The following is a 26,326-nucleotide window of genomic DNA, read 5'->3' as shown; positions in this document are numbered from 1 at the left end:
CAAGGCACAAGACAGGAGTGTGATGGAATAATCTCCACTTGCCTGGAATAGTGCAACTCCAATAGTAAGAAGCTTAAAACTACCTTGGACAAAGCAGCCCACTTCATTAGCATTCCATCCACAAACATTGACTCACTCCACCATCGATGAAGAGTGGCAGCCGTGTGTATCATCTACAAGGCTCACTGCAGGAACTCACCAAGACTCTTTAGACAGCACCTTCCAAACCCACAACTGCTACCATTTAGAAGGACAAGGGCAGCAGGAACACCACCACTATGGAAATTATCCTCCAAGGCACATACCACCCTGACTTGGAAATATATCACTGTTCCTTCACTGTCGCTGGGTCACCCTCTCTAATGGCACTGTGGGTGTACCAATGCTACGTGGACTGCAGCGGCTCAAGAGGCAGCTCACCATCACATTCTCAAAGGCATTAAGAGATGGGCAACAGATGCTGGCCTAGCCAGTGATGCCCATATCCCTTGAACAAAGATTTAAAAAATTAAAGGAGTTTTTTTTAAAGGAGGAAAGTGAGATAAGGAGGCAGAGATGTTTATAGAACATAGAACATAGAACAGTACAGCACAGAACAGGCCTTTCGGCCCACGATGTTGTGCTGAGCTTTATCTGAAACCAAGATCAAACTATCCCACTCCCTATCATCCTGGTGTGCTCCATGTGCCTATCTAATAACCGCTTAAATGTTCCTAAAGTGTCTGACTCCACTATCACTGCAGGCAGTCCATTCCACACCCCAACCACTCTCTGCGTAAAGAACCTACCTCTGATATCCTTCCTATATCTCCCACCACGAACCCTATAGTTATGCCCCCTTGTAATAGCTCCATCCACCCGAGGAAATAGAAGGGAGAGATTTCCAGACTTCGAGTGTAGCTACTGATTGTTGAATAGTTGGAAGATGTTCAACAATTATAGGGACACTTGGAGGGTTGTGTAGCTGGAGGAGATGAGAGAGATAGGGAAGGGGTGAGGCTGTGGAGGGATTTGCAAATTGAGGATGGGAATTTTTAAATCAAAGCATCGCTTAAGTGGAAGCCAATGTAGGGTCAGGAGGCAGAGGGGTGATGGGTGAACAGAACTTGTTATGTGTTAGGACACAGGCAACAGAACTTTGAATGTCCTTGCATTAACAGAGGATAGAATGTGGGAGGTGAGCCAGGAAAAGTTGGAATTATTCAGTCTCGAGGTAACAAAGGTATGGATGAGGGTTTCAGCAGAAGATGAGCTGCCTTACTAGCTTAGTTGATGAAGTTACACCCTAATGGAGTTTAAAACCAGTGAGGTCCCAAATTCAACCCCCGAACAATGGTCGGTTAGCTAATTTTGGTTGTCGGGATGTTATCATTGAATTGATATTCCTCTGCTTGGAAAGATAAAGTATCTGCCAGATTTGAGTATGACCCATTTAATCAAGTGATGCACCAGAGAGTCATGGAGTCATTTATGACCAGAAGGAGGGCATTCGGCCCATCAGGTCTATGCCAGCTCACAATGGAGTAATTCAATCAGTCCGTCCCCCTCCACTATCCCCGTAGCGAGGTTGGTTTATTATCCTCAAGCACCCATCCAATTTCTTTTTGAAATCTTGATTATCCCTGCTCCCACTGCACTCGTGGGCTGGGAATGCCAGGTCATTACCGCTCACTGCATAAAAGTTCTTCCTCATCCTCCCTATATCTCTTGCCCAAAACCTGTGTCCCATGGTCCTTGTACTGTTAGCTAAAGGGAATAATTTTCCTTGTCTAGCTTATCCAAAGCTGTCATGGTGTTGTACACCTCGATCAAATCTCCCATCAATCTTCTTTGCTGCAAGGATTTGATATTCTCTGTCTGATCCGGCTTTGTTCAGGAAGAAAAGCCAATTGTGTTGGGGTATGGTGAGATTATAGAATCCCCACAGTGCGGAAGGAGGTCATTCGGCCCATTTAGTCTGCACCAATCACAATCCCACCCAGGCCCTATTCCCGTAACCCCTTATATTTATTCTACTAATCCCCCTGACACTAGGGTTCATTTAGCATGGCCAATCAACCTAACCTGCACATCTTTGGACTGTGGGAGGAAACCGGAGCACCCGAAGGAAACCCACACAGACACGGGGAGAATGTGCAAACTCCACACAGACAGTCACCCGAAGCCGGAATTGAACCTGGGTCCCTGGCGCTAAGCTAACCACTGTGTCATCGTGCCGTCCTTTCAGTTTGAATCCCACCCCAAGATGGCCAACAGGTTCAAAATCAATCTGCAAAATCCTTCCAACACAGCAATGGCAGGCAGTTAGAGCAGGAGTCACTCCTGGTCAGCCACACTTGATACAGAGTGACGTTTCTCAAGCTGTAAGCTTCAGGCGACAGAATAGTGAGGACAAACCTCACTATGGAACAGGTGAAATTGAGATGTTAAGTTTGCCTTGTGAACCACTAAAAAGCAACACCCAAAAGACCATAGAAGCAAAGCCCAGCGTGAATCAACCATTGTTTAGGTGCATTGACCCGAACAGGCATCAGACAGGGGTGACTAGGGGAATTTCACAGGAAATTCATTGCAGTGTTAATGTAAGCCTTCCTTGTACCAATAAATAAACTTTACTTTTCAGGAGAAGTGAAAGTAATCTGGGTTGTATCCTTGGAATAATTCATAGAATCATAGAATCTCTACAGTGCAGAAGAAGGTCTTTCAGCCCATCGAGCCTGCACTGACAACAATGTCACCCAGGCCCTATCCCTGTGTTTACCCCATGTATTTACCCTGTTAATCCCCCTGACACTAAGGGGCAATGTGGCAGGGCCAGTCAACCTAACCCGCACATCTTTGGAGTCAAAGTCCAAATTACAAACAGGCAACACTAGACGCCTAAAAATACCTCGGGTGTGGTTTCTGGCCTGCGAGGTAATATTTTCCAAGACAGTAATTCAATTGGATGTTAAATAGCCATGAGAGAAAGTTCTCAAACTTCCCCGTCTGTAGCTCAGAAGAATATATTTTTTTCTTGAACGTTTGTAGGTTGCCACTGTAAAAATTGTTGCGAAGAGACTCCATTTGATTCTGGCTGTCACACAAAAAAAAAACCTGTGCTTCTTCCAGTCTGCAATGAGAAATCAATTTACTTAAGTTTTTCCTGAAAGCCGGCCATGTGGAATGCTCTGAAATGCATTCGATTTGGTCCATAGCAATGTGCATGGCGGGGGGCGCTCAGGTTAACGTAGACACGCACAGTACCACAGACATGAAGACTAGCCCTTTAAATTGGAATCCAAACTCCTTCCAGCTCACGCAACACAGTAATATAATCTGTAACAAATTACAGAAAATTGACTTTGGAAAACTATCATTATGTGGATATGGACTCAAACCTCAGTGCTTCCTTCCACAGAAAGCAGTGGAGGCTGGGTCATTGAATATATTCAGGGTTGAGTGAGTCAAATGTTTGATTTACAGGGGGAGGGGGGTGTGGGTCAAGGGTCATGGGGGGAGGGGGATTTGAAGCAGGCAGGTGGAGTTAAGGCCACCATCAGATTGGTCATGATCTTTTCATGCCGGGGTGGTACAGCGGCACAGTGTTTTATTTTTAAAAATAAGTTTTTAAAAGTTTATTTATTAGTGTAACAGGTAGGCTTACATTAACACTGAAATGAAGTGAAAATCCCCTAGTGGCCACACTCTGGTGCCTGTTTGGGTACACGGAAGGAGAATTTAGCATGGCTAATGCACCGAACCAGCCGGTCTTTTGGACTGTGGGAGGAAACCGGAGCACCCGGAGGATACCCACGCAGACACGGGGAGAACGTGCAGGCTCCACACAGACAGTGACCCAACGCCGGGAATCGAACCCTGGCGCTGTGAGGCGGCAGTGCTAACCACTGTGCTCCTAGTGGTTAGCACTGCTGGCCTCACAGTGGCAGGGACCCGGGTTCAATTCCTAGCTTGGGTCACTGTCTGTGCGGAGTCTGCACATTCTCCCCGTGTCTGCGTGGGTTTCCTCCGGGTGTTCCGGTTTCCTCCCACAGTCTGAAAGACGTGTTGGTTAGGTGCATTGGCCATGCTAAATTCTCCCTCAGTGTACCCGAACAGGTGCCGGAGTGTGGCGACTAGGGGATTTTCACAGTAACTTCATTGCAACTTCAAAGCTTTGAGCTTTGACAAAGGGTCATCTGGACTCGAAACGTCAGCTCTTTTCTCTCCTTACAGATGCTGCCAGACTTGCTGAGAATTTGCAGCATTTTCTCTTTAAATTTAAGCATTACTTCTCGGGAAATAATACTTGGCCATATCTGTCGGTGGGTGGGATCTTCCGGTCCTTCCTACTGGCAGGATCTTCTGGACCCACTGAAGGTGACCCCCTGCGGCGGGTTCCTCAGTGGTGAAACGGGTGAGCCATGCAAAACGCCATTGGCATCAGCAGGACTGGAAGATCCTGCCAGCGACCAATGGCGGAATGCCGCACCCGTCAGAAAATGGGGTGGGGGGTGAAATCGGCCCTCTGTTTTTCTTCAATCATTGTTTTATCAAAACATATTTAACTATACTTTGATCATTTAAATCAACTTAACTATGTTATCACCCTGATCCCTCTATCCTGATCTTCCAATCCGGATAACGGAAGCTCAAGGAACAGCACTTCACCTTTTGACTTTACAACCTTCTGGACTCAACACTGAGTTCAACAATTTAGATCCTAACCCCTGCTCACATTTTTTTGTGTTTTATTGATGGTTTATTTCTCTTTTCTTGATTTTTCTCTTAATCCCGTTAGGCAGTGGCCTAGTGGAGTTGTCACTGATTAATAGATTTGATTTGATTTATTATTGTCACATGTATTAGCATACAGTGAAAAGTATTGTTTCTTGCGCGCTATATGGACAAAGCATACCGTTCATTGAGATGGAAAGGAGAGAGTGAAGAATGTAGTGTTCTAGTCCTAGCTTGGGTGTAGAGAAAGATCAACTTAATGTGAGGTAGGTCCATTCAAAAGTCTGATGGCAGCAGGGGAAGAAGCTATTCTTGAGTCGACTAGTACATGATCTCAGACTTTTGTATCTTTTTCCCGACGAAAGAAGGTGGAAGGGTGCATGGGGTCCTTGATTATGCTGATTGCTTTTCCGAGATGGCATGAAGTGTAGAGTGTCAATGGATGGGAGGTTGGTTTGCGTGATGGACTGGGCTACATTCATGATCCTTTGTAATTCCTTGCGGTCTTGGGCAGAGCAGGAGCCATACCAAGCTGTGATACAACCAGGAAGAATGTTTTCTATGGTGCATCTTTAGAAGTTGGTGAGAGTTGTAGCTGCCATGCTAAATTTCCTTAGCCTCCTGAGAAAGTAGAGGCGGTGGTGGGCTCTCTTAGCATCCGCATGGAGGGCCCAGGATAGATTGTTGGTGATCGGGACACCTAAAAACTTGAAGTTCTCTCTACCATTTCTACTTCGTCCCCATTGCTGTAGACAGGGGCATGTCCTCCACTATGCTTCCTGAAGTCAATGACTGTCTCCTTCATTTTGTTGACATCGAGAGAGAGATTACTGTCGTCACACCAGTTCATCAGGTTCTCTGGCCGGAATTTTATTGGCACGCCCGCCCCAATTCCGGTGTGGGCGAGGCTCGCAGAACGGAATCCTCCATTGGCCTTGGGCAGGATTTTACGAGCCTCGTCCGAATGTGGTCATAAATTCCAGGAATCTATCTCTTTCCTGGACTGTCTCTTGTCATTGTTTGAGATCCGACCCACAATGGTGGTGTCATCAGCAAACTTGAAAATTGAGTTGGAGGGGAATTTGACCACACAAAGGTGTATAAGGAGTATTGTAAGGGGCTGAAGACACAGTGTTGTGGATCAAGAGACCCAGGGTAATGCTCTGGGATCCTGGGTTCAAATCCCACCAAGGCAGATGGTGAAATTTGAATTCAATAAAAATCTGGAATTAAAAGTCTGATGATTACCATGAAACTACTGTCAATTATTGTAAAACCCATCTGATTCACTCATGTCCTTTAGGGAAGGACCGTCCTTACCCGGTCTGGCCTACATGTGACTCCAGACCAGAGCAATGTGGTTGACTCTCAAAATGTCCTCTGAAATAAGTGCTGGCCCAGCCAGCGATGCCTCCATCCCGTGAACGAATAATAAAAGACTTTGTGATGGCTGCTATCCTATCCTGAAGCTTGTCTTGCAACCTTGACTTTCCACTTGTGGTCATTGCTGGTTTTAAAATATTTTATCTGTTTGCTTACATATCAGTCTCTGCGTTTCAAATGAAGTTACCGCAGATGAAGTGTTTGGAAATATTTCAGAGGTGCAATAAATATGAATCCCCAGTGTTGATGAAGAAAAAAATGAGATTGTTATAAAACTCCCCTCAAAAACTTGTCGATCTGATAATGACTTCAGGGTGTATAATGATTTCAATTTATTGATTAATATTCATTTACAAATTAATGGCAACTACCACATCTGTAGTCATTCATCGTTCCAACTATTTTATGCAAAAAATCCTTGAAAAACTGAGATTACATTATTTACATTTGCACGATCACTTTGCCTCGTTAAGCTACTCAGTAAAGGAAATAACGACGGTACAGGATATCTTAGGATCAAACTACCATTAAAATGCATCACTTTACATCTGCGTCATAGTCCGTTCAAATTTAATCGGGCGGGGATGTCAGGGCTGGGGAATGAATCACTTTGCTGTCCGTGCTTAAATGTCAGCACTTAACACACTCCAAAATTGAGGTACCACACAGGTTGATGTGGTTCAGGGCTCCCACTAGATGCCGTACCTTAGCTTCATCCTCAGAACAGGTGACTGCATCACCACCATCTTTTGTTATGCCGCCCACAGTCTCGAAACAAAATTGCTTAGTCTGATTGGCAAAATGTTTGAGGGCATTGAACCTGAGTTCAACCTCACCATGGGATACAGGTGAATCCTGGGCCCAGAAGTAAGTGGAAAGCTTTGGTGTCGGTGTTGACAGGATAACTCTCACCCTCAGCACCAATCATCCCCTTTAAAAGGCACATTATTTTTTAAAAAATGCCCTGGTTCTCACAACAGCTGTACAAAATTGTGACAATTCAGATTGACATCTGCAATATGTACAATGCTACATAGCCACTGATTACCGCGATATTGATGCAGCTTTCTTTTAATTTCTGCCGAGAAAATAGCTTTTGCTTAACATAAAACTTGTGAAAAATGTATTTCATTTTCTTGCCAAGCTCCTCTCAACCCTTCCTGAAGGTACTGATTCATCACTGAGGTACTGTTCCACAGACGCTGATTGTCCTTAGTCATGTGTGAGTTTTGATGTGGAGATGCAGGCGTTGGACTGGGGTGGGCACAGTAAGAAGTCTCACAACACCAGGTTAAAGTCCAACACCTTTATTTGGAATCACGAGCTTTCGGAGCACTGCTCCTTCATCAGGTGAGTGGTGATCAGGTGAGTGACTCACCTGATGAAGGAACAGCGCTCCGAAAGCACGTGATTCCAAATAAACTTGTTGGACTTCAATCTGGTGTTGTGAGACTTCTTACTGTGTGAGTTTTGACTGAGAGTTGTAGCGTGGTATTCAACTGTCAGAAGTAAGATAGCCAAACATAACCCTGTCCTTAGACAACACCTGAATGTAAGCCTCCAGCAAAAGCCACTGGGTAACAATCAGAGTTGAGGGGAACACAACTTTCCCCTCCTGCTCCACCCCAGCCCGGTGGGGAAGAGGCTTCTGTGGGTTGGCATGTGCGCTGTGGCTCCGATTAGATCACCCAGCACAATGTGGGGGAGATTCAACTACTTCATCCATGAACCCACTGAGCCAAGCCATCATTGGAGTTTTCTGCAAATCAATTCAGCAATAAATGAACCCCAAGGGACACTGGAAATGGGTGGAGGTATAGTGGAGAAAAGACCATTTGTTGAATACAACCCAACTGTTCAGCTGCTTATGAACTTTACAGTCAACAACCGTAATCCCTGGACAAGTGCCACAAAACCTGACCTGAGCAGTGAGTTGAGTGTTCAGCAGTCCAGACTTCTGCTGGTAACTCTGGTTTTGTGTCCTAGCACCGGCCGCTCCTTCCACTCACAAGCCCCTGTTGGGTTGACCTATATAAAGCATTCACTACTTGCTGGATAAAGGTGCATTGAACAGTTAGCTATTGAAAAACAAACCACATCATATGGTGTGTCTACACACTCACTGTGAGTATTACCACCCAAGGTTACCTGTGGTTTGTTTTTCATTGACACGTTGTACTGTCAGTTGGCTAGCTGTCCGTTTTTAGTTTTCCCCATGGCAGAATTGGCAAAATATAGTAAATTGCTAAACCCTAGCAACCGCAAGATGCCAAGAGTTTCAATTCAGTTAATGCTGATGCTAGCATCCAGGAGCAGTGATGCTGATTCCTGTGTACGTGTGTGTATGTGTGTGCGAGTACATGTGCGTGCGTGAATGTGTGTGCGTGCATGTATGTACGTGCCTGTGTACATGTGTCTGTATTTGTGTGTTTATGTGCGTATGCGTACATGTGTGTACATATGCGTGTGTGCATGCATGTGTGAGTGTGTTTATGTGTGAATGAGTCACCGGAATTCTACTGCCCTGCCTGCCATGGAGTTGGAGCGGGCGAGGGGCGGACAATGGGAATGTTTGTTGAGCTCGGGCGGGATTTTCTGGTCTCGCCCGCCCGGTATGTTTGTATGAGTGTGTGTACATGTGTCTGTGTGCATGTATGTGTGTGTGATGAGTGTGTTTGTATGTTTGTATGTGTGAGTGAGTGTGTTTGTACGTGTGAGTGTGTTTGTATGAGTGAGTGTGAATGAGTCTGATAATTCTTGAATGTAATGCTCTCTCATAGTAAAATGGGCTGTCCCAAACCCACTGCCTGGACTCACATAAAGAATTACGACTTGGGGCACCATCCATCAAATTGTACCCCAAATGTCACTGTTCTCAGTGGCAAAGCAAAAAGAAAAAGAAATCTAGAAAACCGTACAGTGTTTTAAACTTGGTTCTCCTTATCTTCCTTTATTTCTCCTTCTAATTATGTACACCTACTCCTTGGCATCAACCTTCTGCTGGCATGTCTGGGAGAAACTGCCTGAGATTAATGTCTAACAAGTTACAGTAACAGTATCATATTTAATGTAAAATAAAACATCCATTGCATAGAATGCAATGACATTGCATTCACAGTGGCAGTTTGCAACCTACTTGTTCACCGTCTGCCTGATGCTAGGAACTCAAAGTAAGTAGTCTCGCCTTGACCTCACAATAAATGAAACTTGGCTCAAACACTAATTCTGATATATATATTTTTTAATGGAAATCTTAAAACTATTGATTGTCTCAAACTTGTATAATTCAGGTGCAACATGCTTAGAACTTACCTCCAGTGGCAATGCACTGTGGAGCGCAGGATTCTCTAACCGTGCATTATAAATACCATGCTCCCTTTGCAAAGCTCTCATTCCTACAAATATTAGCTAAAGTTATAGCTTATGACTACCCTTAAAAAGCCTGTGACCAGATCTGCCCCTTTTCCTTTGGACTAACTTGACAGTCTCACGGAAATAGGACTTAAGCAACAATCGACCAGCTTTCAACTAATGTGGTCGCGGTGGACCAAGCCAAAAGTGATGAGTACATTGTTATGTTTGAAGTCGTCAATCTAAAATACATCATGAATAATTGATGTGTTGCTATATCCATTGCTCAACTCAAGAGGTAGCTTTAACTGTTCTCCTGCCCTAGAGTTACCAGACTCAGCTTAGTCATGCCACTGATATTACAGCATCTCAACACTGCTTCATTTGCCTCATTACTTGCGAGTGAAGGAAAAGGTTAAAACCAAAACTTTGATCTAGAGCCCTCTCTCAATTAAGTTTATTTATTATCACAAGTAGGCTTACATTAACACAGCAAAAAGTGAAAATCCCCTAGTCGCCGCCTGTTCGGGTACACTGAGGGAGAATTTAGCATGGCCAATGCACCTAACCAACACGTCCTTCGGACTGTGGGAGGAAACCGGAGTGCCCGGAGGAATCCCACGCAGACATGGGGAGAACGTGCAGACTCCGCACAGACCTGGAGGGAACCCACACTGACTTGGGGGAGAACGTGCAGACTCCACATGTAATGATCCGAGCCGGGAATCGAACCTGGGTCCCTGGTGCTGTGAGGCAGCAGTGCTAACCACTGTGCCACCATGCCACCCTACAAAGCTGATTTGTGAGGCATCTATTCCTTATTTCCCCTGGTGGCACTCAGAGAGTGCTGCAGCTTTATTCCTCATGTTTTTACTTGTCACGTCGGTTACAATCTGTTGCAACAGTGTGTGTGCTCTGCAATGTCCAATTTTCATGCTCACCGTTGGGTTTCCCATGTACTTTATTCCTCCCATGAGGCACATGCTGGAAATTATAACAATCACACAGTGAAGTGTGACGTAAGTAATCTGAGAGCAACACTTTAACATGCAACCCTACCCCACGACTTCCCAACCTGCAGGCACGGGCAAACATGTGAATTGATTTAAGGATTGTCAGCCAAACCAAAGCTCAACTTGAGCTGGCTACCTAGGCAAAAGAACAGAGGGTTCACGGTGACAACTAGAAATGAACACACCCAACACAATCAGGATTGGATTTTGTGCTGTGCAAGGTAGGGATCTGGCAGGGGGAGGGGAGCGATGGAATAGGGTTTGTTTCTAACACCCAGTGCCTGCATCCACTCTCATCAGGTCACTGCACACTGAATGTAGCTCCTTTATATAATCAATAGGGGCCAACTCCAGTCACAAAACACTTTACTGTTGCCATTTCCCATCCGGTCATCTCTTGGGGATTGTTCAGCCGTACCAGATTTTGGCTGGAACTTCCGGGGGTGGGCGAGGCTTGCAGAACGGCATTCTCCGTTGGCCTGGGGTGGGATCTTACGAGCCTCGGGCGGGCGAGGCAGTAAAGTATTTGTGTCAGTTTTGTATTGTGAGCCCATGCTAACTGGGAACCTGAACACATAATGCACTTATTTTTAAAAGACTTTTCAGTCAGGACACAGCTGGCAAAGATAAGGTTAAGATTTGCCTGGATTCCATTATATCCCTGAAATAAGAATTCAGTTTCCCTTGCCAGTAGATCTGTCCTGTAATTTTCAACAATCTGACACTCATCATTACTGACCTAATTATCTCTAAACTGATGCTTAATGTGTCTATCTTTAAACTGTACAGCTACAGAATAATCCCTAATTATCACAAGACAAGGCCCTGACCCATAGAACAGAATTCGAATGTGAACCAAAGGCACTGTCCCCAGATTTGCTGTGGGTTGTACTGCAGCCCTTACAAATGCCTGATATTTAAAGCTGTTTGATCCTGGAAGATGATCCTCCCAATTCGGAAAGAAAAGTGCTTCGGTTTAGAGAGGTGTCAAAGGCTTGATTCAACCAAGACCTCTTTAATGTGTGGTGATGCAAACTGACCGCCAGTCAGCTGACCAACTGAGAATATGGACCGGACGCTCGCCTCAAGGTTATGCCTCGACCTGGAATTCTATCTGATAGGAAATGAGTTAATGCATTCAAATTTCACGCATGGAGGGTTATGTGGTATTTCAAACAAACTTACACCGTTGAGTTGGTCTAGTTAATTGGTAACCATGAGTTGCTTCTCTGCCCACTGTGGCTATGGGACAAAGGAACACACTTGTTTTACAAGTAAACGTTGAGTTTTGCTTCCCACTTACAATTTTTCTGCACTCCTTTTCCATTCCTCCTGTTTAATTTAGATTTTCTCACTTTCATTTTGTGTTAATTGTCGACTAAATTCTCATGAACCTTTGTTTAGTGCAATTACCTCGACCGTTATGAGGGTCAGACCTTCCCCTTTTGAACGTTTAGGGGAGTAAAGTATTCCTCTCTGAAACCAGTTCCCTGTGCCGTGAGTCTTAGAATTCATACAGTGCAGAAGGAGGCCATTCGGCCCATTGAGTCTGCATTGACTCTCTGGCAGCATCTTACACAGGCCCATCCCCCCACCCTATCCCTATACCCCAGACATTTACCCCGCTAATCGCCCCTAATGTACACATCTTGGGGCACTAAGGGGCAATTTAACATGGCCAGTCCCCCTAATAAACAGTTTGGGACATTAAGGGGCAATTTAGCATGGCCAATCCCTCTAACAAACAGTTTGGGGCACTAAGGGGCAATTTAACATGGCCAATCCCCCTAACAAACAGTTTGGGACATTAAGGGGCAATTTGGCATGGCCAATCCCTCTAACAAACAGTTTGGGACACTAAGGGGCAATTTAGCATGGCCAATTCACCTAACCTGCGCATCTTTGGACTGTGGGAGCACCTGGGGGAAACCCACACAGACACGGGGAGAACGTGCAGACACAAAATGTGCCCTGGGGAGTGTTGCATCTGTTTCCCGGGCGCATGCCTACCTTTGTCCGCTGCGCACAACAGCAAGAGGCGGCGGGAGACCCCAAATCTTAAAACCAACCCGACAAATGGTTCTAACGGATGCTGATTAAGCAAGCATCTTGAAAGCCAACGCAGCGAAAAAGTAACGATGCTCCCACCACAGAGGGGGAGGGAATAAGAAAGCAGACTGAAGTGAGAAAATAAGGAATATCAGTTCATTCAGCAGTGACAAGCCTTTGAATGTCAGCTACGTTTCCTAAAATGTCCTGGCGGATTTCACGAGAGAACCTGGGCAATAAAACGTAACCCAAAAAAAAAGCACAAAAAAGCAGTTTAAAACAAATATATTGTGGGCTATTGTCTTCATCGATCTGCTGCTCGTTAGGGACAAATGAGCTAAAAACAGCCCTGCCTTAAACTATAAAAGTCCCTTGCACATTGTGTATATGTAGTGAGTAAGATTTATGCAAGAAACAGACAAACCAATCCTCTAAAATCATATACACTCTGAGTTTATATCCCCAGTTATTTGATATATGTTTGTTTGAAGCAACAGATTCTAACTTATAATTACTACCAGTTTCTAATAGTTATTGCAGTGCAATTAGAGAGATTAAAAACCCAATATTCTCCTTGTTGTCACTCAATACATATATCCTTTGTTGTAGTGCTGTGAATTGATGCAGCCAGTATCTGGCATGTAGGTGGTGTTCTCGTCCAGGTGAGACAGGGGTACAGTGTCTTCTTCGTTGACGTGTCGGTCGAATTCAGACTTGAGCAAAGGCCGTTGATTGTCAGGGAATGCCAAAGAGAACAGCGCTTCCGGTTCGCAGACAAATTTGTACACGTATCGCTCGCCAGCCACCTGCAAACAGCAAAGGCCATTGGAGTACACTTATCTGTTCAATACATGGAGAACACCAATGCTTCACTTCAGACGTTATGTCGGCTTTGTTTACAAGTTTTCTCTCCCCTCCTCCTTTGATGGTTCATGAGGAACTCAGTGTTCCATGATGGGCAGCAGCCATTTTACACGTGTAAGCTTAGACATGAGTTCTGCAGGTCATTTGACCACAGAGGGCATCACAGAAAGCCCTCTCCTGTCCTCAACCAATGCCCACTTTCCAAGTAAATCACTGGAAAATGAACAGATTGTAAGTCTGGCTGATTATCTCCAGTATAGAAGTGTTAAGGCCAATTGTAGTTGCTGAGATGCGGGATTCTCCGGCTACTCACGCCAGTGGGATTCTCTGTCCTCTCTGGCAGCGGTGGCAAGGTGTGAATGACCGGTGAATTTCGGCCCAGCCAACAGCACAGAACAGGCCCAACCTGGTTCAATGCCAAACCAGGTTACTTACTGGAAGGCAAAGTTTAAAGAGTACCTCCAGAATAGGTTGCAGTATTTCAGAACTAGGGCTCAGTTCCTGGGCCAGGTAATTGGGCGGAAAACATTTCAGTGTGTTCTTTCCCTCATCCAAACAAAATAATAGTAACATCAGGAAGTAATCTCAATTCAGCTACCAGTAGGTGGGATTCCATGCTAAATATAGCAAATAAAGATGTTCCATCCTATTACCAATTTTCTACAAACTGTATACAATTCTTATTTCATCATCACTCGTTTCCCCACCTGACCTCCCAATGCTGCCTATTGCGGCCACTTTCCATCAACTCAGTCAGTCAATAGATTGATAAACTGGCTGACAAAGAATTCCAAAAGGACATGTAAAAAAAAAGTGCAAGGAAACTTGTAGTTTGACTATGTAAAGAAACTCGGCATTCTGGCTCCATCATGTCCAATTCTGGGGCTGGGCGTGGTGGAGTGAGAGAGAAAGGGTGAAGGAAAGTGCTTGTGTACTAAAGATGAGAACTAAAGGTGTAGCCTTAAGGTGGCACAGTGGTTAACACTGCTGCCTCACAGTGCCAGGGGCCCGGGTTCGATTACCAGCTTGGGTCACAGTCTATTGTGGAGTCTGTATGTTCTCCCCGTGTCTGTGTGGGTTTCCTCCGGGTGCTCCGGTTTTCTCCCACAGTCTGAAAGACGTGCTGGTTGGGTGCATTGGCCATGCTAAATTCTCCCTCACTGTACCCGAACAGGTACCGGAGTGTGGCGACTAGGGGATTTTCACAGTAACTTCATTTCTGTGTTAATGTAAGTTATTTGTGACACGAATAAATAAGCTTTAAAAGCTTTCTCCTGGAGGTATTCAATCCTGACTGCATCCTTATCCGTTTTGCTCTCTTCATCCCACTTGGCAATCCTGCTGCATGTCTACATAGAGTGCCTGATGAGCTACGCTGAACTTCACTTAATTATGGTGGGAGAGACTCAAATACTAGAGGGGTAAACTGAATGGCATGAGCCAGTGGGCTGCAAAGACAGGCCTCTCCTTGGTGTATGGACTGGGGTGTGACCAAGAACTTGTGGAAATTACAGTTTTCTTTACTGATGTATTACAGAATGTAGGTTGCAGTCCAAAATAAGGATTGCTGTCAGGTGACCTCCAAAGGTAGAGAGTTAAAGTTTGTTTATTAGTTATCACAAGTAAGCTTATATTAACATTGCAATGAAGTTACTGTGAAAATCCCCTAGTTGCCACACTCAGGCACCTGTTGAGGTACACTGAGGGAGAGAATTTAGCATGGCCAATGCACCTAACCAGCACATCTTTCGGACTGTGGGAGGAAACCGGAGCACCCGGAGGAAACCCACGCAGACACGGGGAGAATGTGCAAACTCCACACAGACAGTGACCCAAGCCGGGGATCGAACCCGGATCCCTGGCGCTGGGAGGCAGCAGTGCTAACCACTGTGCTACCATGCCATGGCAAAGAGCAGGAGGCTTTAAGGCCTTGTGGAAGGGTGGGGGCGTGGGGGAGGTGGGAGGGAGCCAAGGGAGGGGAAAAACTATTAACAATGAGCTTACACATAAGGATTTGTGTGACTATTTTATGAAGTTTTATTTATTGGGCTATATAATGGGATGTCAGAAGGGGGGGAGGTTTAACACAGATATCAGATGGACATATCTTACACAGAGAGTGGTGGGGGCCTGGAATGCGCTGCCAGGCAAGGTGGTGGAGGCGGACACACTGGGAATGTTTAAGACTTATCTAGATAGCCATATGAATGGAGTGGGGATGGAGGGATACAAAAGAATGGTCTAGTTTGGACCAGGGAGCGGCACGGGCTTGGAGGGCCGAAGGTCCTGCTCCTGTGCTGTATTGTTCTTTGTTCTTTGTTTGTTCTTGTACAGAGGGACATAGATAGGATGCAAGACTGGGCGGACAAGCGGCAGATGGACTTCAACCCAGATAAATGCATCGTGGTCCATTTTGGTAGGTCAAATGGGATGAAGGAGTACAATATAAAGGGAAAGACTCTTAGTGCTGTAGAGGATCAGAAGGACCTTGGGGTCCGGGTCCATAGGACTCTAAAATCGGCCCCACAGGTGGAGGAGGTGGTTAAGAAGGCGTATGGTGTGCTGGCCTTTATCAATCGAGGGATTGAGTTTAGGACTCCGTGGATAATGATGCAGCTATATAAGACCCTCATCAGACCCCACTTGGAGTACTGTGCTCAGTTCTGGTCGCCTCACTATAGGAAGGATGTGGAAAAGATTGAAAGGGTGCAGAGGAGATTTACAAGGATGTTGCCTGGATTGAGTGGCATGCCTTATGAGGATAGGCTGAGGGAGCTCGGTCTTTTCTCCTTGGAGAGACGAAGGATGAGAGGAGACCTAATATAGGTGTATAAGATGTAGAGAGGCATAGATCGGGTGGACTCTCAGAGGCTTTTTCCCAGGGTGGAAATGTCTGCTACGAGAGGACACAGGTTTAGGGTGCTGGGGGGTAGGTACAGGGGAGATGTTAGGGGTAAGTTTTTCACACAGAGGGTGGTGGGCGAGTGGAATTGGCTGCCGTCAGTGGTGGTGGAGGCGAACTCAATAGGGTCTTTTAAGAGACTCCTGGATGAGTACATGGAGCTTAATAGGATGGAGGGTTATAGGTAGGTCTAGAAGGTAGGGATGTGTTCGGCACAACTTGTGGGCCGAAGGGCCTGTTTGTGCTGTAGTTTTTCTATGTTTCTAATAGGCCTTAAGCATTTAACCAATAAAAAACGAGAATTGACCGACCCAATAGTGTTCATGCAGCCGCTGGTCACAATAAGCTCGGAATTTCATCATAAAATGCTCACTTTAATATCATTATATTAAACTAACCTTTTGCATGATCCCCTTCTCATAATAGTAGCGAAGGGAACGGCTAAGCTTATCATAGTTCATGGCTGGCCTGTTTTTTTGCATTCCCCAAAGTCTTGCAACCTGTAAAATAAGAGAAGGTCATTAGTTCAATGTCCTGGTATTTTTGGTTCTGGTATTTGCCATTGTTTGACCTGAAGGGAAAGAAATCTGCCATCCTTACCCGCTCAGACCTACACGCGACGGCAGATCCACAGCAATGTGATTGAATCTTAACCTTCCTCTGAAATGACAGAGCAAGTCACTGAGTTGCATTAAAATGCTGCAGAAAAATGCTCTGCAGATGCATCTACGCCGCATTGACTGCAGCGGCTCAAAAAGGCAGCTCATCACCACCTCCTCAAGGGCAATTAGAGATGGGCAGTAACAGGGACACTCACACCCCAAGAGTAAATTTTTAAAAATCAAATTATCATTTTGAGTTCATAGAGTCATAGAGGTTTACAGCATAGAAACAGGCCCTTCGGCCCAACTTGTCCATGTCGCCCTTTTTTAAAAACCCCTAAGCTAGTCCCAGTTGCCCACATTTGGCCCCTATCCCTCTATACCCATCTTACCAATGTAACTGTCTAAACACTTTTTAAAAGACAAAATTGTACCCACCTCTACTACTACATCTGGCAGTTTGTTCCAGATACTCACCACCCTCTGTGTGAAAGAATTGCCCCTCTGGACCCTTCTGTATCTCTCCCCTCTCACCTTAAACCTATGCCCTCTAGTTTTAGACTCCCTTATCTTTGGAAAAAGATATTGACTATCTAGCTAATCTATGCCCTATGATCTATTGCATTCAAATTGTTCTATTGGTAGGTAGACAATGAGTTTGATATTTCAGAATTGTCTTCCCTGCAGTACAATTTTGTGATCTCAGCAGTTTGTGTAGGTTTAATCAACAACATTAGTTGCCCTTAAATAAGACAACAATGTTATCACTTGGTGCCAGCAACAGGTTATCAGAATGAAAGAATCTGCTCACATTCACAGAGTAAGTTAGCAGTTTGGATAGAGACTCTTTCGCAGAATATTTGTTCTGATGAACAGTCCAATTCATAATGTTAACTTACTTTCTCCTTTACAGCTGTTGGTGTAGACTTTTATGCTTTTTTCCCTGTCAATTGGACTCACCACATAAACACAGTGGCTACGAGAGCAGGTCAAAGGTTAGGAATCCTACAGCGAGTAACTCGCCTCCTGACTCCCCAAAGCCTGTCCGCCATCTACAAGGCACAAGTCAAGAGTGTGACGGAAAACTCCCCACTTGCCTGGATGGGTGCAGCTCCAAAAACACTCAATAAGCTCGACACCATCCAGGACAAAACATTCCTCTTGATTGGTACCCCTTCCCCAAACATCCACTCCCTCCACCACCGATGCTCAGTAGCAGCAGTGTGTACTATCTACAGTGTGCACTGCAGAGATTCACTGAAGAACCTTACACAGCACCTTCCAAACCCATGACCATTTCCATCCAGAAGGACAAGGACCGCAGATACATAAGAACACCAGCACCTGCAAGTTCTTCTCCAGGCCACTCACCCTCCTGACTTGCAGTCACTGGGTCAAAATCCTGGAATTCCTTTCCTAATGGCATTTTGGGTCAACCCACAGCATATGGACTGCAGTGATTCAAGAAGGCAGCTCATCACCATCTTCGCAAGGGGCAACTAGGGATGGGCAATTAATGCTGGCCAGCCAGCGATGCCCATGCCCCACAAATGAAAAAAGCATTTTTTGAAGATTCCATATTTGCACTTTTAAAAAAAATAGGTAGAATCATTAGTTACCATTAAGCTTTGTTGCACCATTGTGGAGGTAGGTACGCACCAAAAAACTTTAGATAATATGTATAGACCTTCCTGCCATGGCATAAGTCATGGCTGGGATTCTCCGACCTCGTCTGCGACTGGGATTCTCCGGTCCCGCTGCTGTGATTGGAGATTTGGCTGTGTCAAATTCTCCGTACTCTCTGGCAGCAATGGAGGGACGAACGACTTCGGAGAATTTCGCCCACTGTTGTCAGTTATAGAATCCCTACAGTGCAGAAGGAGGCTGTTCGGCCCATCAAGCCCACACTGACACCAATCCCACCCAGGCCCTATCCTTGTAACCCTATGTGTTTAACCTGCTAACCCCCTGAAACTAAGGATTAATTTAACATGGCCAATCAACCTAACCTGCACATCTTTGGAATGTGGGAGGAAACCAGAGCACCCGGAGGAAACCCATGCAAACACAGGGAGAATGTGCAAATTCCACATGGACAGTCACCTGAGGCCGGGATTGAACCCGGGTCCCTGGTGCTGTGAGGCAGCAGCGCTAACCACTGTGCCACCCCATGCTGTGGCGGACACAACCTATCAAAGAACAAAGAACAAAAGAACAATACAGCACAGGAACAGGCCCTTCGGCCCTCCAAGCCCGCGCCGCTCCCCGGTCCAGGATTGAATCCTGAATCCAGGATCCCCGCCCAATTTTCCAGCCTATCTACATACCAATATCCTATCCACCAAGCTGTCCCTCACAGCTACGATGCTTTGTTCATTACAACTTATTAACTCACCCCCACCCCCCCATTCCCGACCATGTGATCTCCAGGGAGAGGCGAAAACCCAGAGTGAAAAACCCCAGGGCCAATATGGGGAAAAAAAATCTGGGAAATTCCTCTCCGACCCCCTGAGGCGATCGAAACGAGTCCAGGAGATCACAATGGCCCTGATCGGAAAATGCTTCCCAACCCTAGTCATTTCCACTTCCACGAACACCATATGAATTCCCTGCCCCCGAGACAGGTTCCCAACTATCCGCAGTATGACCATGGGGCCAAATTACTTTCAGAATCTTTCAGAGAAATCAACAAATCTAAATATGATGTGGAGATCAAGGAAGTAGCAAACTGATAAAACCCCACGGCGATTGAGAGCACAGATAGTCAGCCGAGAATAAAAGACTTCCATTTATATAGCACCCTTCATGACCACCAGATATCCCAAAGCAATTCACAGCCAATGAAGTACTTTATTGCAGAGTACTCACTGTTGTAATGTAGGAAATGCTGCAGCTAATTTGCATACAGTAAAGTCCCACAAGCAGCAATGCGATAATGACCAAATAATCTGTTTATTGTGATGTTGATTGAGGGATAAATATTGGCCAGGATACCAAGCATAATTCCCCTGCACATTTTTGAAACAGCACTGTGGAATTTTTTGAAGCCCCTTGAGGGGGCAGGAGAGCCTTGGCTGAACATGTGACCTGGAAGACAGCACCTCCGACTGTGCAGCACCCCTTCAGTACTGCACTCACTGTCAGTCTTGATTTTATGCTGAAGTTGAAATGGGACTTGAACACGCAACTTTGTGACTCAGACACAAGGGTGCCACTAACTGAGTGACAAATGATATGGTAGCAAGATTTATAAAGGGGAGGCAGTGCGTAGAGGTATTATCACTGGACTCGTAATCGAGAGACCCTGGGTAATGCTCTGGGGACCTGGGTTCAAATCCCACCACGGCAGATGATGGGAATCTGGAATTAAAAGTCTAATGATGACCGTGAAACCATTGTCAATTGTCGTTAAAAACCTATCTGGTTCACTGATGTCCTTTAGGAAAGGAAATCTGCTGTCCTTACCTGGTCTGGCCTACATGTGACTCCAGAGCCACAGCAAGGTTAACTCTTATCTGTCCCCTCAAGGGTAGTTAGCGATGGGCAATAAATGCTGGCCCTGCCAGCGATGCCCACATACCATGAATGAATAAAAATATTTAGGAAAGCCATTTAACTCATTGGAGAGAAGTTGTTTGGGAACACCAAATCCTGAAAGACCTCGGAGGCAGACCGGGAGCAGGCTGACTGAGGGAAAAGGAGAAAATGGCAGAAAAATCCAGGTCATGGAGACGAGTGCCTCAGGGAACAGGGAGTGGGAGAGTTCCCAAATGGAGAGGAGGCAGAGAGAGATCCCAAAAGAAGAGTCACAGACACGGGACAGGAAGAGGTTCCAGTTGAGGCAGAGTTTGTAAGGAGCATCCAGGAGGGCTTCTTGAAACAGTATGTAGATAGTCCAACTAGGGAAGGGGCCATACTGGACCTGGTATTGGGGAATGAGCCCGGCCAGGCGGTCGATGTTTCAATAGGGGAGCAGTTCGGCAACAGTGACCACAATTCAATAAGCTTTAAGGTATCGATGGATAAAGATAAATGTAGTCCTCAAGTTAAGGTGCTAAATTGGGGGAAGGCTCATTACAACAATATTAGGCGGGAACTGAAGAATTTAGATTTGGGACAGATGTTTGAGGGCAAATCAACACCTGGGAGGCTTTCAAGTGTAAGTTGATAGGGATTCAGAACCGGCACATTCCTGTTAGGATGAAGGATAAGTATGGCAAGTTTTGGGAACCTTGGATAACGAGAGATATTGTGAGCCTAGTCAAAGAGAAAAAGGAAGCATTTGTCAAAGCTAGGAGGCTGGGAACACACGAAGCAAGTGTGGAATACAAGGAAAGTAGAAAGAAACTTAAGTAAGGAGCAAGAAGGGTTAAAAGGGGTCATGAAAAAGCATTGGCCAGCAGGATTAAGGAAAATCCCACGGCTTTTTATACATATATAAAGAACAAGAGGGTAGCCAGGGAGAGGGTTGGCCCACTCAAGGACAAGGGAGGGAATCTATGCGTGGAGCCAGAGGAAATGGGCGAGGTATTAAATGAGTACTTTGCTTCAGTATTCACCAAAGAGAAGGACTTGGTGGATGATGAGTCTGGGAAAGGATGTGTAGATAGTTTGAGTCATGTTGAAATCAAAAAGGAGGAGGTATTGGGGTTCTTGGGAAACATTAAGGTAGACAAGTCCCCAGGGCCTGATGGGATACATCCCAGAATACTGAGAGAGGCAAGGAAGGAAATTGCTGGGGCCTTGAGAGAAATCTATGTATCCTCACTGGCTACAGGGGAGGTCCCAGAGGATTGGAGAATAGCCAATGTTGTTCCTTTGTTTAAGAAGGGTAGCAAGAATAAAGCAGGTAATTACAGGCCGGTGAGCCTTACATCAGTGGTAGGGAAATTATTGGAGAGGATTCTTCAAGACAGGATTTATTCCCACTTGGAAATAAGTGTACGTATTAGTGAGTGGCAACATGGTTTTGTGAAGGGGAGGTCATGTCTCATGAACTTGATCGAGTTTTTCGAGGAAGTGAAGAAGATGATTGATGAGGGTAGGGCAGTGGATGTTGTCTCCATGGACTTCAGTAAGGCCTTTGACAAGGTCCCTCATGGCAGACTGGTGCAGAAGGTGATCATGGGATCAGAGGTGAGCTGGCAAGGTGGATACAAAACTGGCTCGGTCAAAGAAGACAGAGGGTAGCAGTGGAAGGGTGCGTTTCTGAATGGAGGGCTGTGACAAGTGGTGTTCCTCAGGGATCAGTGCTGGGACCGTTGCTGTTTGTAATATATATAAATGATTTGGAGGAAAATGTAACTGGATTGATTAGTAAGTTTGTGGACGACACAAAGGTTGGTGGATTTGTGGATAGCGATGAGGACCATCAGAGGATACAGCAGGATATAGATCAGTTGGAGACTTGGGCGGAGAGATGGCAGATGGAGTTTAATCTGGACAAATGTGAGGTAATGCATTTTGGAAGGTCTAATACAGATAGGAAATATACAGTAAATGGCAGAACCCTTAAGAGTATTGATAGGCAAAGGGATCTGGGTGTGCAGGTACACAGGTCACTGAAAGTGGCAATGCAGGTGGAGAAGGTAGTCACGAAGGCATACGACATGCTTGCCTTCATCGGCCGGGGTATTGAGTTTACAAATTGGCAATGTTGCAGCTTTATAGAACGTTAGTTAGGCCGCACTTGGAATATAGTGTTCAATTCTGGTCGCCACACTACCAGAAGGATGTGGAGGCTTTGGAGAGGGTAAAGAAAAGATTTACCAGGATGTTGCCTGGTATGGAGGGCATTAGCTATGAGGAGAGGTTGGAGAAAACTTGGGTTTGTTCTCACTGGAGTGACGGAGGTTGAGGGGAGACCTGATAGAAGTCTACAAGATTATGAGAGGCATGGACAGAGTGGATAGTCAGAAGCTTTTTCCCAGAGTGGAAGAGTCAATTACAAGGGGGCATAGGTTTAAGGTGCGAGGGCCAAGGTTTAAAGGAGATGTATGAGGCAGATATTTTTACACAGAGAGTAGTGGGTGCCTGGAACTCGTTGCCGGAGAAGGTAGTGGAAGCGGATACGGTAGTGACTTTTAAGGAGCGTCTTGACAAGTACATGAATAGGATGGGAATAGAGGGATATGGTCCCCGGAAGGGTAGGAGGTTTTAGTTAAGTTGGGCAGCATGGTCGGTGCAGGCTTGGAGTGCCGAAGGGCCTGTTCCTGTGCTGTAATTTTCTTTGTTCTTTGTTGAGTTAAAAATAGGAAAAGGGTTGCAACTAGCCAACTTTAAGTGAAGAGGACCCAGGGGATGTCCTGAAAACCCAAGGAGGCAGCAGAAGGTTGGTGATTCCATGCTGGGTGAATGTAGCCTTTTGGAGCACCAGTGTTCTGCTCAGGATGGGTGAAGAGCTGAAATTGTGTTTTTGGATTGGTGCTTGAGCATAGATTTGGGAATATCGGAGAATGGAATCTGGAGAGATGAGATTGGAACCTTGCTGCCATTGAGGTTATCCAAGTGGGAGAGATTAGAAGACAAATCGTCAAAAAAGTATCACATTTATCATAGAAACCCGTGAGTGCATAAGGCCATTTGGCCCATCGAGTCCGCACTGACTCTCCAACAGAGCACCTTACCCAGGCCGTATCCCCGGAACCCCACGTATTTACCCCACTAATCCCCCTAACCTACAATTATTTGGACACTAAGGGGCAATTTAACATGGCCAATCCACCTAACCTGCACATCTTTGGACTGTGGGAGGCAACCGGAGCACCCGGAGGAAACCCCCACAGACACGGGGAGAATGTGCAAACTCCACATGGACAGTCACCCAAGGCTGGAATCAAACCTGGGTCTCTGGCGCGGTGAGGCAGCAGTGCTAACCATCGTGTCACCTCCAGTCATCATTAGGCTTTTAAAATAGCTGGATTATAGGAGAGAGGACAGCAAATGAGCTGTCTGCTTATTCAGTGGTGCCTACTGAAGTGTGGATCTGTGGGTTCAGCTGCAGAATAATCTGTCAAGGCTCACCCTTGAAGTGTGGTCACTTAAATCAGACGTAGGTTAGCGATGAACATCTGTGGGAACAGAGTCTCACAAGGACTTGAGAGCAAGTAAAAATATTGCAAGGGAAAAAGCATTACAACAGAAGAGAGGGGGGTAGGATTGCTCTGGGGTTAGTAACAAGCTACAATTCAATGCTACATCAGGTCTGCTGAAGGCAATAGTTAGTGCTCACAGTGGGCAAGGAATCAGGTCATTGTCTTTGAGAATAAACTTTTCTTGCAAGTTTTATACATCCTTTCCATCCCATCTTGAAGGCAACACATGGGGTATAGTTTGATCAACACACGCAGCCATCGATATCTCGGTCAAGGGGCCATTCTTCAGGTGGGACACTGGACAGTGAGCGGTGATTTGACCCTCAGGATATTATTATCAGTTACAATGAGCACCTTTTAATGTAACTGGGTCACATTCCAGGTTACGGCTGGGTGGTCTGTGACAATTTCTGGTGTAATGCTAGAGGGGCAGTGATCAAAATTACCATCCATGATGGCACAGTGGTTAGCACTGCTGCCTCATAGCGTCAGGGACCAGGATTCAATTCTGGCCTTGGGTCACTGTCTATGTGGAGTTTGCATGTTCGCCCTGTGTCTGCGCGGGTTTTCTCCGGGTGCTCCGGTTTCCTCCCACAGTCCAAAGATGTGCGGGTTAGGTGGAATGGCCATGCTAAATTGCCCCTCGTGGTGGAATTTTCCCATCCTGCCCACCACGGGAATTGTAGTGGACGGGGACGGACCATGCAAAGGTCCGTTGATCTTGGGTGGGAATTTCTAGCCTTGGGGCGAGCGCAACTGGAAAATCCCGCCCTTCGGCCGAAATTTTACCGGCACGCCTGCCCTGATTCCGGGGGCAGGCGTGGCTCGGAGGATGGCATTCTCCGTTAGCCTCGGGCGGGATCATACGAACCTTGGGCAGACGTGTCGGCAAAATTCCGCCCTCTGTGTCCCAAAGATGTGTAGGTTAGATGGATTAGCCATGTGTGGGGTTACAGGGATAGGATGAGGGTGAGGGCCTGGGTATTCTATCAGAGGGTCGGTGCAGACTTGATGGGCCAAATGGCCGCCTGCTGCACTGTAGGGATTCTATGATCTGTGTGCAGCAGTAAAAGGACAGTTCAAGCTCAGATGCCCTGAGGGTTAAACCATTTGGACTCCATGAACCAACGTAATATCAGGTCTTAGTTTAACAATATGCCCGCAATTGTACAATGCTTCCTAGAAACTCTGAGTGCCAGGGGAGAGTAACTGTGTTAAATGGAGTCATCGATTACCCATTGACACTAATGTGTTGGTCGCTCATCTTCTCAGTTTATTACCTAGCTGGAAATGTCCTGATTTTTTGACTGTCAGCAGCTGGCTCTGGATAGAAAATGATGCCCCTGCCCAGAGAAAAGCCAAAGCTCAGCAGGGATCGTCACAGGTGGATAGGGTCGTAAAGAGTGCCTTTGGTACATTGGCCTTTATAAATCGGAGTATCGAGTATAAAAGTTGGAGTGTTATGGTCAGGTTATATAAGGCATTCGTGAGGACGAATTTGGAGTATTGTGTACAGTTTTGGTCACCTAGTTACAGGAAGGATGTAAATAAGGTTGAAAGAGTGCAGAGAAGGTTCACAAGGATGTTGCCGGGACTTGAGAAGCTGAGTTACAGAGAGAGATTGAATAGGTTGGGACTTTATTCCCTGGAGCGTAGAAGAGTGAGGGGAGATTTGATAGAGATGTATAAGATTTTGATGGGTATAGATAGAGTGAATGCAAGCAGGCTTTTTCCACTGAGGCTAGGGGAGAAAAAAATCAGAGGGCATGGATTAAGGGTGAAAGGAGAAAAGTTTAAAGGGAATATTAGGGGGGGCTTCTTCACGCAGAGAGTGGTGGGAGTGTGGAATGAGCTGCCGGATAAAGTGGTAAATGCGGGGTCACTTTTAACATTTAAGAAAAACTTGGACGGGTTCATGGATGAGAGGGGTGTGGAGGGATATGGTCCAAGTGCAGGTCAGTGGGACTAGGCAAAAAATGGTTCGGCACAGACAAGAAGGGCCAAAAGGCTTGTTTCTGAGCTGTAATTTTCTATGGTTCTATGGATCCTGTGTGGGTCCCAGCATCTGGGTGTAGAGGCAGAATTTGCGACATTAACAGCTCTGTCAGCTCTCGGAGAATAGGTGTGGTACTCAGCCAAACAGGCCAGGAAGGAGCCAGATCCAATCACCCATCCGTGCAAGGATAGTTCAACTCAGCAGCAGCGCTCTACAGAAGCCTGGGGTTAGCAAGAAAAGAAATTTCTTGAAAATTTCCATTTCTTATTGACACCCAGAAAGTACATGTGTGTAGGCAGCATGAGGTGAAGCTGAGATGCATATGCCTAGATCAATAGCTTGACAATACCCACACT

General features: G+C 45.9%; 1 protein-coding gene across 3 annotated transcripts in view; it reads right to left on the bottom strand.

Annotated features, from left to right (window-relative positions):
- Positions 1 to 12,780: 12,780 nt before the first annotated feature.
- etv4 (ETS variant transcription factor 4) overlaps positions 12,781 to 26,326 on the bottom strand; it is a 131,907-nt gene continuing 118,361 nt past the window's right edge. For all 3 annotated transcript variants that reach the window (XM_078223976.1, XM_078223978.1, XM_078223977.1), the window contains 2 exons: positions 16,677 to 16,778; positions 12,781 to 13,318 (listed from right to left, as the gene is read on the bottom strand). In XM_078223976.1, coding sequence (XP_078080102.1) covers positions 13,097 to 13,318; positions 16,677 to 16,778 — 324 coding nt within the window. In that variant the 3' untranslated portion in view covers positions 12,781 to 13,096. The remainder of the gene's footprint in view (positions 13,319 to 16,676; positions 16,779 to 26,326) is intronic.

The sequence above is a fragment of the Mustelus asterias genome, chromosome 11, assembly GCF_964213995.1.
Source record: "Mustelus asterias chromosome 11, sMusAst1.hap1.1, whole genome shotgun sequence".
Lineage (NCBI taxonomy): Eukaryota > Metazoa > Chordata > Chondrichthyes > Carcharhiniformes > Triakidae > Mustelus > Mustelus asterias.
Note: the sequence above shows the minus strand (reverse complement) of the source record. Positions and strands in the feature narration are given on the sequence as shown.